Source organism: Pelodiscus sinensis, chromosome 7 (assembly GCF_052426305.1).
Source record: "Pelodiscus sinensis isolate ZL-2025 chromosome 7, ASM5242630v1, whole genome shotgun sequence".
NCBI lineage: Eukaryota > Metazoa > Chordata > Testudines > Trionychidae > Pelodiscus > Pelodiscus sinensis.
The window spans coordinates 69260395-69274711 of record NC_143058.1 but is presented as its reverse complement, the minus strand read 5'-3'; the positions used below and the strand labels follow the sequence as shown (position 1 = coordinate 69274711).

The following is a 14317-nucleotide window of genomic DNA, read 5'->3' as shown; positions in this document are numbered from 1 at the left end:
CTTTAAGTGACTTTTATTGTATTTTTCTGACTTGTCTTTGTAGTGGCTGTGTTATCTGTAACACAGCAGTAACATTTAACAGCTAAGCTTGCCTTGTAACAATACAATAGTAACTGTTTAAGCTTTAACCTGACTCCTCCTGTTGCTGTAACAGAACCAAATACAATCAAAAGGAACCATAGCAGGTTTGGCTATCTTGCCACGGTCAGGAGTAAACGCAGTAAGAGCTGAGCGTTGAGTCGCGCCACCTCCGCGGGGCAGACTCTTGGGGCACCCGTCAGCCTCCCTGGCTGCCCGCTCCGAAGGGACTTTGTCCTAGCAGTTAAAGACTCGGGTGTGATAGGGCTCACAGGCCACTCATTACCCCGGCCACCGGCTAACACTCACACATTGTGCGTCTGTCACTCTCACAAACACACACTGTCCTCCACTCATATCCCCCAACCCAACACGTACGTAGTGGGTTGTTGTTACTACTTGTACTGATTGCAAAGTGTGTTGCATTTCATAATTTAATGCTTTGAGTAGTGAGTTCTAAAATGCCAAACCTGTCATGGCTGGAGTAATTTATCCCCGTGGTAACTGCTGCTCCTGGAAGTGGCTGGCATGTCCCTGCAGCCCCTGAGAAAGGCAGGGCAGGGGGTCTCCACAGGCTGTCCTTGCCTGTAGACACCACTCCTGCAGCTCCCATTGATCAATAACGGGGAACCATGGCCAGTAGACGATGTGGGCTCAGTGCCTGTAGATGACAGGGCAGCATGTGGTGCAATGGAGCTATTGCTGTACATGCCAGCTGCTTTCAGGAGTGGTACAGGGCCAGGCCAGGAGTAGACCTGCCTTAACTCCATTGCTCCACCAACCGGAAGCAGTCTCAGTTAAAAAGTGCCCAGCCAGAGCCTGCATCCTGAATTCCTGTCCCAGTCCTGAACCCCCCTCCTGCCCCAGACACGAGTCCCCCTACACCAAAACTCCTTCCAAGAGCTTGCCCCCTGTACCCCCTTCTTGGGCCCCAATCTCCTGGCCTGGGCTAACCTCGGAGCCCCTCCCACACTCTGAACCCTTTGGCCAAAGATCAAGGTCTGCACCCCAACCCCTACTCCAGCCTGATGAAAGTGAATGAGGTGTGAGGAGCAAGAGGGATGGAGTGAGCAGGAGGGGGCCTCAGAGAAGGGGTGCAGCAGAGGCAAAAAGGAAGCGGGGTAAGTGTTTGGGTTTGAGGAAGATCTTACATTGCACTAGGGATGTTAAGTTTAGATTAATGGGCTAATCGAAGAGTCGATGCAATTTGCTACACTGTTGTTGCCACACTTCAAAGGTGAAAGTCTGCAGGGCCCCGTACTCCCTGGCTCCATGTGGCACTGCCGCTTTAGAACGCCATGTACAGCCAGCTGGGGACTCCAAGTTGGCCCTGGGCTCCACGCAGCGCTGCCACTTTAAAGCACACCCTCCTCCCTCTACCCCCATTTGCAGCCTCTTTGTGATAGAGGAAGCAAAGGGGGGGGGGGGGCCTAGTCGACTCGTGTCAACTATCCGACAAGCATTTGTTTATCAGATAGTCAACTAGTTGTTCACATCCCTACATTGCACTTAAATTGAAAAAGAGATCTTGTGGTTAAAAAGGTTGGAGACCACTGGATTAAAGAGGGGCTTGTTTCAGCTTAGTTCAAATCAGTTCCTAGTCAATTTAAACTAAATAGAAATAAGCCAGGCTTAGTAAGAATGTCCAAACAGCAGTTTGATTTGGCTAAAGTCACATCTTAACATGTAACAGTTAAATCAGTGCAACTTCTCTGTTTACAGAGGGCTTAGAGGTGAACCTCCACACTGCTTTAGGCCTGGTCTGTGCTTAAAAGTTCAGTTGGCATCACTACTGTGATAAATCCACACCCCTAGGTGCCACAGCTGTGCTGACCTAAACCCAGTGCAGACTCAGCGAGGTATAGCAGGGGAATGCTTCTGTTAACCGAGTTACATTGCTCGGGGAGGCTGAGTTCCCACAGTGACAGAAACCCTTTCCCCATCGCTGTAGGAAGTATCTATACTATGGTGCTAAGCAGCACAGCTGTGCCATTGTAGTACCAATAGCAAAGGCATAGTCCTAGCCTGACCTGGGCCTATTTTGAAAAACAAAAACAAAAACAAAACTGTTGATCGTAGATTAGAAAATCAGTTTAGTTTGAAGTTTTCTTACAAGAAGAACCAGTAATGAGAAAACGCTCCCAGGACTAGGTTCAACTAGGGCTGTGAAGGGATAACCAGTTAACCGGTAAGCATTGCCTTACTGGCATCTTACCGGGATAACTAGTTAACTGGCACCCAGCCCAACCAGAATAGCTTCCTGCACTAAAGGCTGCAGTCCAGCTAGGCTCACCATGCCATGCTGCGGGACCTGCTCCAGTGACCCACCACTACCACAACACAGTGGACCAGTTAACTGATTAAACATATAGTTTAACTGGTTAACATTTTAAATGGGATTTACATCCCTAGGACCAACATGGTGTTGAACTATGCCTGGGAACTACCATCTTGCAACACGCATGCAACATGAATTCCAAATAAACGGTGAGGCAAGTGAAAGGATTAGATTTCATACTGTACATTTGTGTTTGTCAAATGGGAGCAATGTCTCTTGCTATTAGGAAATACAGCGCTCATGCTCATTGCAGAAGACTTTGAGCTAGTTGTCACTAAACAGAGGTATATGTCTAGTACTCAAGTGAAGCTGACACTTTGGATGGAGAAATACATGTTTCTCAGCTTTAACAAATTTGCATGAAAAGACTATTCTGGGTCAAAGAACTGGAGCCAAAAGAGTTTGCTGCTCTCGAAGGCCGGGGTAAGTGAAATAATCGTTTAAAAGAGGTTATGCCATGCAATAAGTCTTCTTTTCAGCAATGACCCCATTAAAGACAATGCTACACACGAGCTTCATTTATAACCATGCACAGAACATGATCAAAGATGCTTAATTTGCATAAAAGAATATAGACAGCAGCTGTACACGGCTATAGCATCATTATTGTAAAACATGGGAAGATTCTCTTCTGCTGGAATGCAACCAAAAGCTGATCACAGTGACAGCCAGCACAAATAGCAGTGCTAAATGCCCATACATACTGTCATCATACTAGGGATGTTAAATTTAGATTAATTGGCTAATCAAATAGTCGATACAATTTACATCAACTATTCGATTAGTCGATAAGGGTGCCTCCACAGGGCTGTTGCTACACTTCAAAGGCAAAAGCGCTGTGGGGAGCATGGGACCAGTGGGGCACTCAAGCAGTCCCCAGCTAACCCCAGGCTCCATGTGGCGCTGCCTCTTTGAAACGCCGCATGAACCCCAGGGCCAGCTGGGCACATGGCATTTCAAAATGGCAGACCCTGGGCTCCACACGGCGTTTCAAAGCAGAAGCACCATGTGAAGCCCAGGCCCCAGTCCCAGGCCCCACACAGCGCTGCCACTCTGAAGCACTCCCTCTTTGCCTCCCCCCGCCCCCACTGCCTCTTTCTGATAGAGGCAGCAGGGAGGGAAGTGACTAGTCAACTAGTGTGTCGACTACCTGATAAGCATTTGCTTATTGGATAATCAACTAGTTGTTCACATCCCTATATCATATAACACAATTTAAGAATATTGAGAAGAAATAACATGAACACGGCTTGTGATCTGGTCAGCCAGGTGAAGTTACTGTAAATTGCATTATAAGGCTTGTATGGATGTACTGTTCCATCTTAAAAGGAGGTTGTCAGAAGGGCTAGCAGTGAGACAAGACAATGAATCCAGATAAGCAACCTCCAAAAATCTCTGGGAAGGGCAATTATAAGACAATAGGGAAACTACTAACATCAAGGCTGCCATCCCTCTTGTCTCCAAGGAACATGAAAGTTCTGCTTTGCCATGGTAGGAGTGCAGAGAGCAAAAGAACTCTGAACAATTTAAAAGCATGTGAGAGTCAATTGTCAGAGGCTATCAGTGGAACAGGGTGGGTACAATAAACAGCTCTACAGAGAAATCAAAGAGTTAGATCTTTCCCTAGATCCAGGGAATGGCAAGCCTTAGGAAAAAAAGACAGGCAAACATGTATGCCGGTTTATTGTTTTACACACCTGTTTTTTGTAAAATCATTTTATTCTTAAAAAAAAAATACCACTGCATTACTAGATTCTTACCTTCAAGCACTGGATTTGACTGTAAAAGTTGTTCTTTTACTTGATTAACTTCTGCTCCTTTTCCACACACAGCTGCTACATACGACATGACAAGCTTGCTGGCTTCTGTGGGGTTTGGATAAGAGTTTAAAAAATATTAAAGTGAAAAATCATCCCAAAAACTGGCAAATAGTTTATTTATAATGGAGGCTTGTATACTTTGACATTTTTAACATTCTTGCAGGAGCTAAAGACCCCAAACCTTCTAGATACAGGCAGTCCCCGGGTTACGTACAAGATAGGGACTGTAGGTTTGTTCTTAAGTTGAATTTGTAGGTAAGTCGGAACTGGTACATATTGTAGGGGAAACTCTAGCCAAACATTTCTCCAGAGCTTAGTTTTATTCTCCCACACCTCACTTCCCTCAGTCCTTTATTCTCAAGCTGAGGTGTCTGCTGAGAAAAGCCGCTCCGCATCTCCCTGGGGAGGGGGGGAGGGGCGCTAGTTTCGTGTCTCCCTGGTCTGCAGGGGGTGGAAGCAGCTAGTGCGGGGTTGCCTCACCCCGTTTGTAAGTAGGGATCCGATGTAAGTCGGATCCATGTAACCCGGGGACTGCCTGTACTAAAGCCCTGGTCCAGCCCATGTACTCAGACCATTATGCATAGATTTAGATCTACTGGAATATTAAGTACCCAAACAAAACTATGAGGAATGCTAGCAAACCAAGCACATATAGCTGCTTTTCCATTCTGCTTGAATATAAGTGACTAAACAAGCTAACACTATGAAAGTTCATCTGTAAAATGTCAGGCTACACACAGTGGGCCTTAATTGAAAAATGCAAACGTCAATCTATTTGTAATTAAAATTAGGGATGTTAGGAAGCATGTAATCCAGTAACCATGTAGCCAACAACAACAAAAAATGTTGGATACGTGATTAGCAGCTGTGACTCTGCATTGAAAGGAGCTCCGAAGCCGGCACAATCAGGCTGACTAGGTTCCAGCTCTTGCCAGGTCCCTGTAGCTATACCCACTGTGGCTCTGCATTCAAAGTATATTGAGAGATTAGACATATTAAGAAAAAAAATAGCAGTAGCAAGACATTCTCTTTGTACAAGAAAACACAAATCACAAACCAAGAGTATGTCCACATCATGTTTTAAACCAGGAGATATTTATCTAACTTACTCTTAAATGTCTCCTGGCAATAATTATGCTGGGAGATAATCAACTGCATCAACAATTTCTATGCCATAAACAGATCTTGAACAAGAACCCTGATTGAAAACAGTCAAAAAGATGATGCTATGGCATCTATATACTGAGAGCTGCCTAGCCATAACCTTCTCCAAATCTTAACCAAAAGATAATCAGCATCAAGTGATGGGTTTTTGAGCAAAAGTTAAACAAATCATTTCAATGCTACATGTGAACTTCATATTAATACATTGAAGCACTGAAAAGGGTAACCGTATGGGAAGTGAAAGCAATCTATTTCACTACAATTATTTTTCCACAAAACCAAAGAGAAGCGGATTTAAAGTGTTGACTTAATGCAGTAATATAGATCTGACAGTCACAGAATATAATGAGATGATTAACTAAGGATAAATGCTTTTTTAAATCTACATTCGCACTCTGGACACATGCTCAGGTGTTAAGTTGAATGATGTTCTTTTTATACATGGAAGTTCCTATGAGTCCTATGCTGAGGCTTCAATTTCGCTCCTACATGAATTGGCTGAGTGGAATGCTTGCAATCTCTCTGGGCAAAGCAGCGTTGTTGGCAGTTGGACCAGTGATACGATGAGATAGGACACTCAAGTTGAAGCCTCATGCCCATCCTCCACAACAAGGCTCCCTCTGTGTGGAAGGGACAATTTTCAGTAGAGCAGCGGAAGGGGAATGGAGACAAGAAAAATGTCAGGCCTTTGTGGAGAAAAACAGTTACTTACCTCATAACTGTTGTTCTTTGAGATGTGTTGCTTATGTGCATTCTATTTAGGTGTGTGGCAACGCCACGTTTACGAGTTCTGGAAGTTTTTTATCCTTAGCAGTCAGGGAGCCCCGGGGAGCGGCAGCGGCGCTATATATATATCCCTGCTGGACCCTCACCCCCTCGGCTCTTTTTTGCCGGACATTCTGATGAAGGGGAGGCAGGTGGGATTTGGAATGGACATGAATAACATCTCAAAGAACAGTAGTTACGAGGTAAGTAACCGTTTGTTTTTTTTTCCAAGTGCTTGCTTTTGTCCATTCCATTTAGATGATTTCCAACCTGTAACCACGGAGAAGGGGTTGGAACCGAGGAGGAAACAGACTGCAACACAGCTCTGCCAATAGCTGCGTCCTCTATAGCCTGCTCAGTGATTGCACAGGGGTTAGTAAAGGTATGGGCTGATGACCAGGTAGCTGCTCTACAGATGACTATGATTGGTACCTGTGCTAGAAAATCTGTAGAGGAGGCCTGGGCTCTGGTGGAATGGGCAGTGATGGGGGGGCCCATTTCCCTGGCTGGTCATAGCATGTCTTAACACATCACGATCCAGAAGGACAAACACAGGCCCGACAATGGAAGACCCTTCATCCTAGCTGCCATGGAGACGAAGAGCTGCATGGACCTGCGAAACGGCTTAGTCCTGTCTAAATAAAACACAAGAGCTCTTCTTACATCTGGTGACCATAATGCCTGTTCCTCCCAGTCTGCATAAGGCTTGGGGCAGAAGACCGGCAAAAAGATGTCCTGTGACAAATGCAATGAGGACACCACCTTAGGCAGAAAGGCCGGGTGCAGATGCAGCTTCACCTTGTCCTTGAAGAACAGTGTATGGGGGCTCAGATGTAAGGGCCCTCAATTCTGAGACCCTTCTGGCTGAGGTAATGGCAATGAGGAAGACTATCTTCCAAGAGAGGTGGGACAGGGAACGCTGAACTATAGGCTCAAATGGAGGGCACATAAGACCCGGAAGCATAAGGTTCATATCCCACTGGGGGATGGGCTGTCTAATATGAGGGTAGAGTCTGTCCATGCCCTTGAGGAAGTGCTAAACTATGGTATTCACAAACACCGAACCACCCTGATCACCCGGGTGCAACACCAAGATAGCAGGGAGGCACACCCTCCCTGACGAGGTGGTCAACCCTTATTGCCACAGCTTGATCAAATAATCTAGGATCATTGGGACAGAAGCCTGAAAGGGCTCCACTCCACTCTGGGTCATCCAAGCCATAAATTGCTTCCACTTGGCTAGATACGTTGCCCCAGTGGAGGGTTTCCTCCACTTTCCATAAGCACCGTCCAGACAGAATCCAAGCTGAGAAACTCTCCGCCCCTCAGCCACAGATCTTCCAGGCTGTGACGTGGAGGAACTGCAAGTTCAAATGGCACAGATGACCCTGATTTAGCTCCTGAGTCAATAGGTCTAGAGGTAGCAGCAGCATGATGGGGCCCCCAGAGTGGTGTACCAGTGCTGCCATGGCCATGCCGTGGCCACCAGAAGCATTGATGCCCTGTACCTCCATGCCCTTAAGAGGACCTCGTGTATGAGTTGGGAGGGAGGAAAGGCATACAGGAGGTATAGGGGAGCCACTGAATTAGCATGGCTTCTCCCACCGACCCTGGGCAGTGGTTCAAGTAGGAGCAGAACTGGCTGCATTTCTTGTTGGCATCTGAGGAGAACAGGTCTAGATGAGGTGTTCTCCACCTGCGGAAGAGATGTTGGACCACATCCTCCCTAAGGAACTACTCGTCAGCCATGAAAAACCTGCTGAGGCGGTCCACCAGGGTGTTGCGGGCTCCCAGAAGGTAATAGGCTTGACGGTGGATTCTCTGCATGATGCAGAGGTCCCACAGGACTAGAGCTTCCTGACAAAGGGAGAGGCTCGAGCTCCGCCATGTCGATTAATATAAAACATTGCTGTTGCGTTGTTTGTCAGATCCAAGACATGACTGCCTCTCAGCTGCGGCAGGAATGCCTGGCACGCCAGACAAACCTCAGCTCTGTGACATTTATATGTAGTGACTGCTCCTCCTACAACCACATAACCTTGTGTCCTGATGTCAGTGAGGTGGGCTCCCCATCCCACATCAGACGCGTCCGTCACCAGCTGCATCGAAGGGGACCGCTGGGTGAAGGAAACTCCTCCACATACCACGTCCTCTTGCAGCCACCATTCCAGTGCTGACAGGACCTCTGGCCCAACCGTTACCACCATGTCTATGGGGGTGTGGGCAGGGTTGTACACTTTCAGTGGGCACAAATGTAACCTGGTGTATTGCACCATGTAAGTGTGTAACCACCACCAAGGCGGATTTGAACCTGGGACCTCGGGAGCTGACTATAGGAGTCTTTACCCTCTGAGCTAAAAGCCTGCTGGCTCCCAGCCCATGCTGCAAAGGTTTGTTGATCTTAACTGTTGCAGTGGTCTAGGTGCCACTTGCAGTACTCAGTAACCACACTAGGTGTGTGGGTTACGTACTTCCCCTAGGTGAGGAAGCGAGCCCCGAACTTCCAAGACCCCGTTGAGATCCCAGATGAGCCCCCACTTGCAACCACCACCAAGGCGGATTTGAACCTGGGACCTCAGGAGCTGACTATAGGAGCCTCTACCCTCTGAGCTAAAAGCCAGCTAGCTTACAAGTTCAGGCCAGCATGTGATCCAGTCTCATACTGCTCCTTGCCATCGGCAACAGAGAGGCCCAGAGCTTCAGAATTATGTCTCACATGGTCATGAAGCTGTTGATTGGGAGGGATGCCTCCCTGTAGTGGCATCTAACCTCTCCCCCACAAATTCTATCAGCTGTGTCGGGAGGAGGGTGGACTTTCCCTTGCTCAGCATAAGCCCCAGCCAGGCGAAGAGGTTGCGTGCCAGGTCTATGGGACACAGTACCTGGTGCTGTGACCAGCCTCTGATGAGCCAGAGGGGGAAAGACCTGCACCCCCATGCGCCTTATGGAGGAAGCCTCCACTGCCATACACTTGATAAACATCCTATGGACAGTGGAAAGGTCAAAAGGGAGGATCGCAAACTGATAGGGACGAGCGCAAACTGATAGGGACCTTTGCCTACTGTGAAGTGAGGAATCTCCCATGGAAGGGGATAATGGAAATGAGGAAGTATGCATCCTTTAAGTCAAGGGTGGCGTACCAGCTCCCTAGATTGAGGGAGGGAATAATGGAGATTAATGTCACCATCCCAAATCTCTTTACGAAGACACCGAGGGCCAGGATGGGGTGAAGACACAACCTTGGACTTTGGGATTAGAAAGTACTGGGAGTAGAACCTCTTCCCCTGAAGCTCAGGTAGAACCTCTTCCACTGCCCCTAGTAGTAAGTACCTAACATAGAAGGTACTCGAAAGAGAGGTCTCTGGAGAAGGACAGAGCAGGAGGTGGAAGGACAGGAAAGGGATAGAATACTCTACCATCACCGTCTCGAGGACCCACCAGTCTATAGTGATGGTACGCCAAGCACTGAGGGAAGGATAGATGATTCATAAAGGGGCCATCTAGGAGTGGGGCTGCTAACTCACCCTCAGGTACAACTTCAAAACCCTGATCTTGGGCCCTGGGTCTTGTCTCAAGCCCACGGCCCAACCTGAGGCAGAAATGTGACCTCCTACAGTTAGCCCTGCCATTGCTGCCCCTATTCCACCTCCTGTTGCCATACTCCCTAGGGCCCTGCTGATATGGACTCTGCAGCCTTGGATTCAGGGAGCGTCTTTGCAGGGCTGGGATATGGATACCTAAGGACTTCAGGATCACCCTAGAGTCCTTAAGGCTATGAAGTTTACTATCAGTCTGTTCTGAGAATAGACCAGAGCCTTCAAATGGCAGGTCTTGTAGGGTGGTCGTGTACCTCAAGGAAAATGCCTGAAACCTGTAGCCATGAGTTTCTACAATACTCATAGCCAGGGCTTGACAAACGGCAGTGAAAACCACTCGCCAGCCCCGTACTGCACATGCGCAAGAGCCGCATTGTGCATGCACGTGCCGCGAATGAACGGGGCGCGTGGCTGAAATCTACTCACCACGGGTGAGTAGATTGTATATAGTTTGTTGAGCCCTGCTCATAGCCATTAAGCAGGCTGCCTAATCAGCTGCATCCAATGCCACCTGGACTCAACCCTCCCCTTCTCGGTAATAGCTCCAAACTCTTGCCACGACTCCCTGGGGAGTTTGTCTTTAAACCTATCAACAGCCACCCAGGAATTATAAGCGAATCTACTGAGCTTTGCTTGTTGGTTAGCAATCCTCTGTTGGAGTCCTGCTGTCGTGTAAGCTTTCTTCCCCACGAGATCAAGCTTCTTGGGCTCTTTACTCTCAGGGGTGGGTACTGGCTGGTTTTGTCCCTCCTTGTGGCATGTGGCCTGAACTGCAATGGAGCCCAGGCGAACAGGTGCTCATGACCCATCTAAGGCACAAAATATCATCTCTCAACCCCTTTCTGCATTGGTGGAATGGACACAGGTGTTTGCCAGAGTATTTTCGTTATCTTAGCCACTGTCTAAAAGGAAGGGTGATTCTGGCTGGGGCATCCGCAGTCAGGATGTCCACTATAGGGTTGGACTCGTCAGCTACCTCCTCCGCCTGCACCCCCAGGTTTTGGGCGAGCCCCCTCAGAACTCCTGATGGGTCTGCAAGTCCATAGCCAGCATAGCCGGGAATGCGTCCGCCAGTGCCTCATCCAGAGAAGAGGAAGAAGAGTCCTTTGGGACTGACAGATCCTTGGGGGGGAGGCGCACCCTCTGTGGAGCTTGAGGAGGTGAGGCCGAGGAGAACCCTCCGTGACTGACTGAGGGGGGTCATTCTGGCTGACCCGCTGAGTCTCCCAAAGGGCTGGCCCTAGATTCTAAGGCTGAAGCCCTAGGAAGCAGGGGTGCCCCGGGACCCAAATATGCTGATGCTGAAGCTGACCTCAAGGCCCCTTTCTCCTGGGCATGATGGCACACCCATGGGGTCCAAAACGGCTACTGGTTGCCATTGTGGTGGCCATGTTTGAACCACAGGCAGGCTGGAATGCCTGTAGCGGTGGCCCGAACATGACCGGTGCTGAGAGCTAAAGCGGTGTGGAGACCGTGAACAAAAAACTCAATAGGAGGGCGCTCTGGACTCCATCGAGTCTCCATCTTACTCCAATGAATATGCAGATGCTGACCACAGTGGTGCTGCTGGCAACGACGGGGAACTGTGCCAACTGTGGTGGTACCCCATAGCCATTGGTTTTCCCCAGTGCCTGTAGCAGCATACTGACATGCCCCCATGCGGGCTCCATCAGATAAGACAGTGCCGAGGGCACCGAGATGGTTCAAGTTTGGGCCAGGCCTGTGCATTGGGACCAGTGCCAGCCCCTAAGGCAGAACTGTTGGAGAGTCAGGGCACGGTGGTCCGTGCCGATGGAGAAGCTCTCAATGCTGCAGGTTTCGGTACTGGCTGCTTCTCCACCTGGCAACGCACACAGGAGTTGTTCCTACCCGGTGCCGGACTTGTGGAGAAAGTGAGCTTCGTTAGCTCACAGGCCACAGCAAACACGTCCTCCACTGCTTTTGTGGCCCAGAAGCAGCATTGCACCTGGGCAAGGATAGAGCTTTTGGGTGTCCCCACTGCGGACGCACCCCATGCTCCCTTCGTGACAGACACAACCTCTCCTTATCTTCTTAGATGTCCTCAGTACTGGGGACTGGGATCGGTGCTGTGGAGCGGCCTGACACTGCAAAATGCCTTGGCGTGGCATCTGTCTCATGCACCGACACTGATGCATTTCTCACAGATGGCGCGGAGGCCAGTGCCGCAGGTTGGCGTGCAGACTCCAAGAGCAATTTCAGCCTATTATCACGCACTCTTTTGGTCCTAGGCTCAAATGACCTACAAATCTTGCAGGCATCAGGCAAATGTCCCTTTAAAAGACACTCAAGGCATTCCTTGTTGGGGTCCTCCCCCCCACAGGGCATAGGCTTCTGGCACCATGCCCAGGGCTTGAAGCCCTGAGGCATTCCCCTCTCTTCCCTCCAGGGAATGGAATGCAACACCTAAGTTTAACACTGAAACTTTCAGAACTACCCACCCTCTATTTGGAATTGAAAGAACTTTTTACAAGTAATTCAGAGGAAGAAAGAATGCTAAGGGCACACTTGCAAGATCCCAGGCCAAGCATTCCAGCAGCTGTCACAGGTGACAAGAAGAAACTGAAGGGGTGAGGGGCCAGCAGGACTATACATGCGCCAATATAGAGGCGCCATTCCGGGGGCTCCCTAATTGGCCCAACAGGTACTGCTAAGGGTAAAAAGCTTACAGAACTCATGCACATGTAGCGCGCACACCTATATGGAACGGACATAAGCAAGCACTCAAAGAACTGAAGTTCTGTTAAGTGCTATAAAGCACCCATTCCATACGGTACTATTTGAAGGCAGTAGCAGGGCATCACAACTGATTGTCCCCCTTTTTAACTGCTCAGTATTAAAATAAAACAAGCTAAAAGTTGTTTCAAGTTTTACACTTGCCTCCCAAATCTCCTCGGCCAATCCGTTTTTCTTCCTGCCCTGTTGGGCTACACAACATTCACAAAAAGAACAGAGTAAAACTACAAAACTGACTATACACAAAATGCTGTTGAAAGCACAAAATAAAGAAATAGTCTCTCTAATCTCCTCCAGTTACCCATAATCCAAGGATCCAACTGACACAGCAGGTAAGGAATTTTAAAGACACGCATAATTTTTAGTTGGCAGCATGCCCTAAAGAATGACAGATAGTTTTCAACTAGACAGTAGTTGTGAGGAAATGGAAGCACTTTACCATGGATCAAAGGGTCCTAATGGTGCTGAGACAAGGCTGATGTGCAGCAATGAAATAAGAGACTACATTCATGCTTAAGTATTGCTCAGCTAGATGATCTGACAAATCTCACTGAAGAATTCAAATTCTTTAAAAAGAGCTACTCCAGTAGTGAGTGAAAAAAGAACCAAAGCTGCAAAAAAGTGAATGTAATGTAATTTAGGTAAATGTGCAACAGTTTGTAACGACATCACAATAAATCCTGAGCAGAGGAAAAAGAAAATAATACACATTTTGAAAATTATCATCTGGTTTGGTTTTTTTATTTGGCACTCTGATTTAATCTGCAAAACTGAGCAAATAAAGCACTGCATTTAATCACTGTTTAGTTCGGCACCTTGGATAGCCTTGGTTTTACCCATGCTAACATCATATTTGCTTCTGTCAGCATTTCCTTGCACAACTCTACCAGCAGTAACTGGCACAAAAAAGAAAATGAAATAATACAGTCAAAGTAAATTAAAGACTAAACCCAAGCAACAGATCACATTACAAACTGTTTCAAAGCTGCCAGCCCAAAACATTCAGAAGTCAAAATCCTGTCCACCAAAAAAATCATATAAATTTATTTGCCTTTTGGAGTTAGCACCTTTAGGGATCATGATTTCAAGCTTTTCCCCCACAATCAAAAAGGCCTTCATTTAAAAATCTTCATTTAAAAAAAAAAACTAAAGTTCTCTGGTAACCTGATTTCAGTTACTTTAAGAAAAACAACAAATGTCAGCATTTGCAGCAGTGCTGTTTCTGTATCCATTCACTAAACTCAATTTTAGTAAGAATCCTAATCTTCTCTACATAGTAAGAATCATCACCAATGTATAAAATAAGCAAGTAATTCAGTCACCTCTACTGTCTACTTTTATGCAATCCACAAAAAATTGTGGATTTAGTTGCTAAGTTGCTCATAACCCCTGAGGAACTATTTGAGGCTAATATATATCACTAAAGAATTCCTTTCAACTATTATGGAAGTTGAATTGTTATGCATTGAACTTGTGTTAAGGGAATTTAAGATTATTTTCTAAGTAGACCACCCCTTCTTGTCACAGAACTGCCAATGGAAAAAATTACAGAATTCAAAGCCTCTTATTTAGGTTTCACAAAAGGGGCAATAAAGATAAATTCAACTTGAGAATGCACATCAAGAACACTAATTAAGGAATTCATATGCTAACACCTGGAAGTTAAGAAGGTGATAGGAAACAGCCAACATGTATTGGTAAAGAACAAATCATGTCAAACCAATCTGACAGCTTTCTTTGATAGGATAACAATTCTTGTGGATAAGGGGGAAGTGGCAGATGTGGAATATCTAGACTTTAGT

The 14317-nt window shown here is 47.2% G+C and overlaps 1 protein-coding gene across 4 annotated transcripts in view; it reads right to left on the bottom strand.

The window, feature by feature from the left end:
• MYO1B (myosin IB) overlaps positions 1-14317 on the bottom strand; it is a 195752-nt gene that overhangs the window by 86137 nt on the left and 95298 nt on the right. For all 4 annotated transcript variants that reach the window (XM_075934204.2, XM_075934205.2, XM_075934206.2 and 1 more), the window contains exon 5: positions 4177-4281. In XM_075934204.2, coding sequence (XP_075790319.2) covers positions 4177-4281 — 105 coding nt within the window. The remainder of the gene's footprint in view (positions 1-4176; positions 4282-14317) is intronic.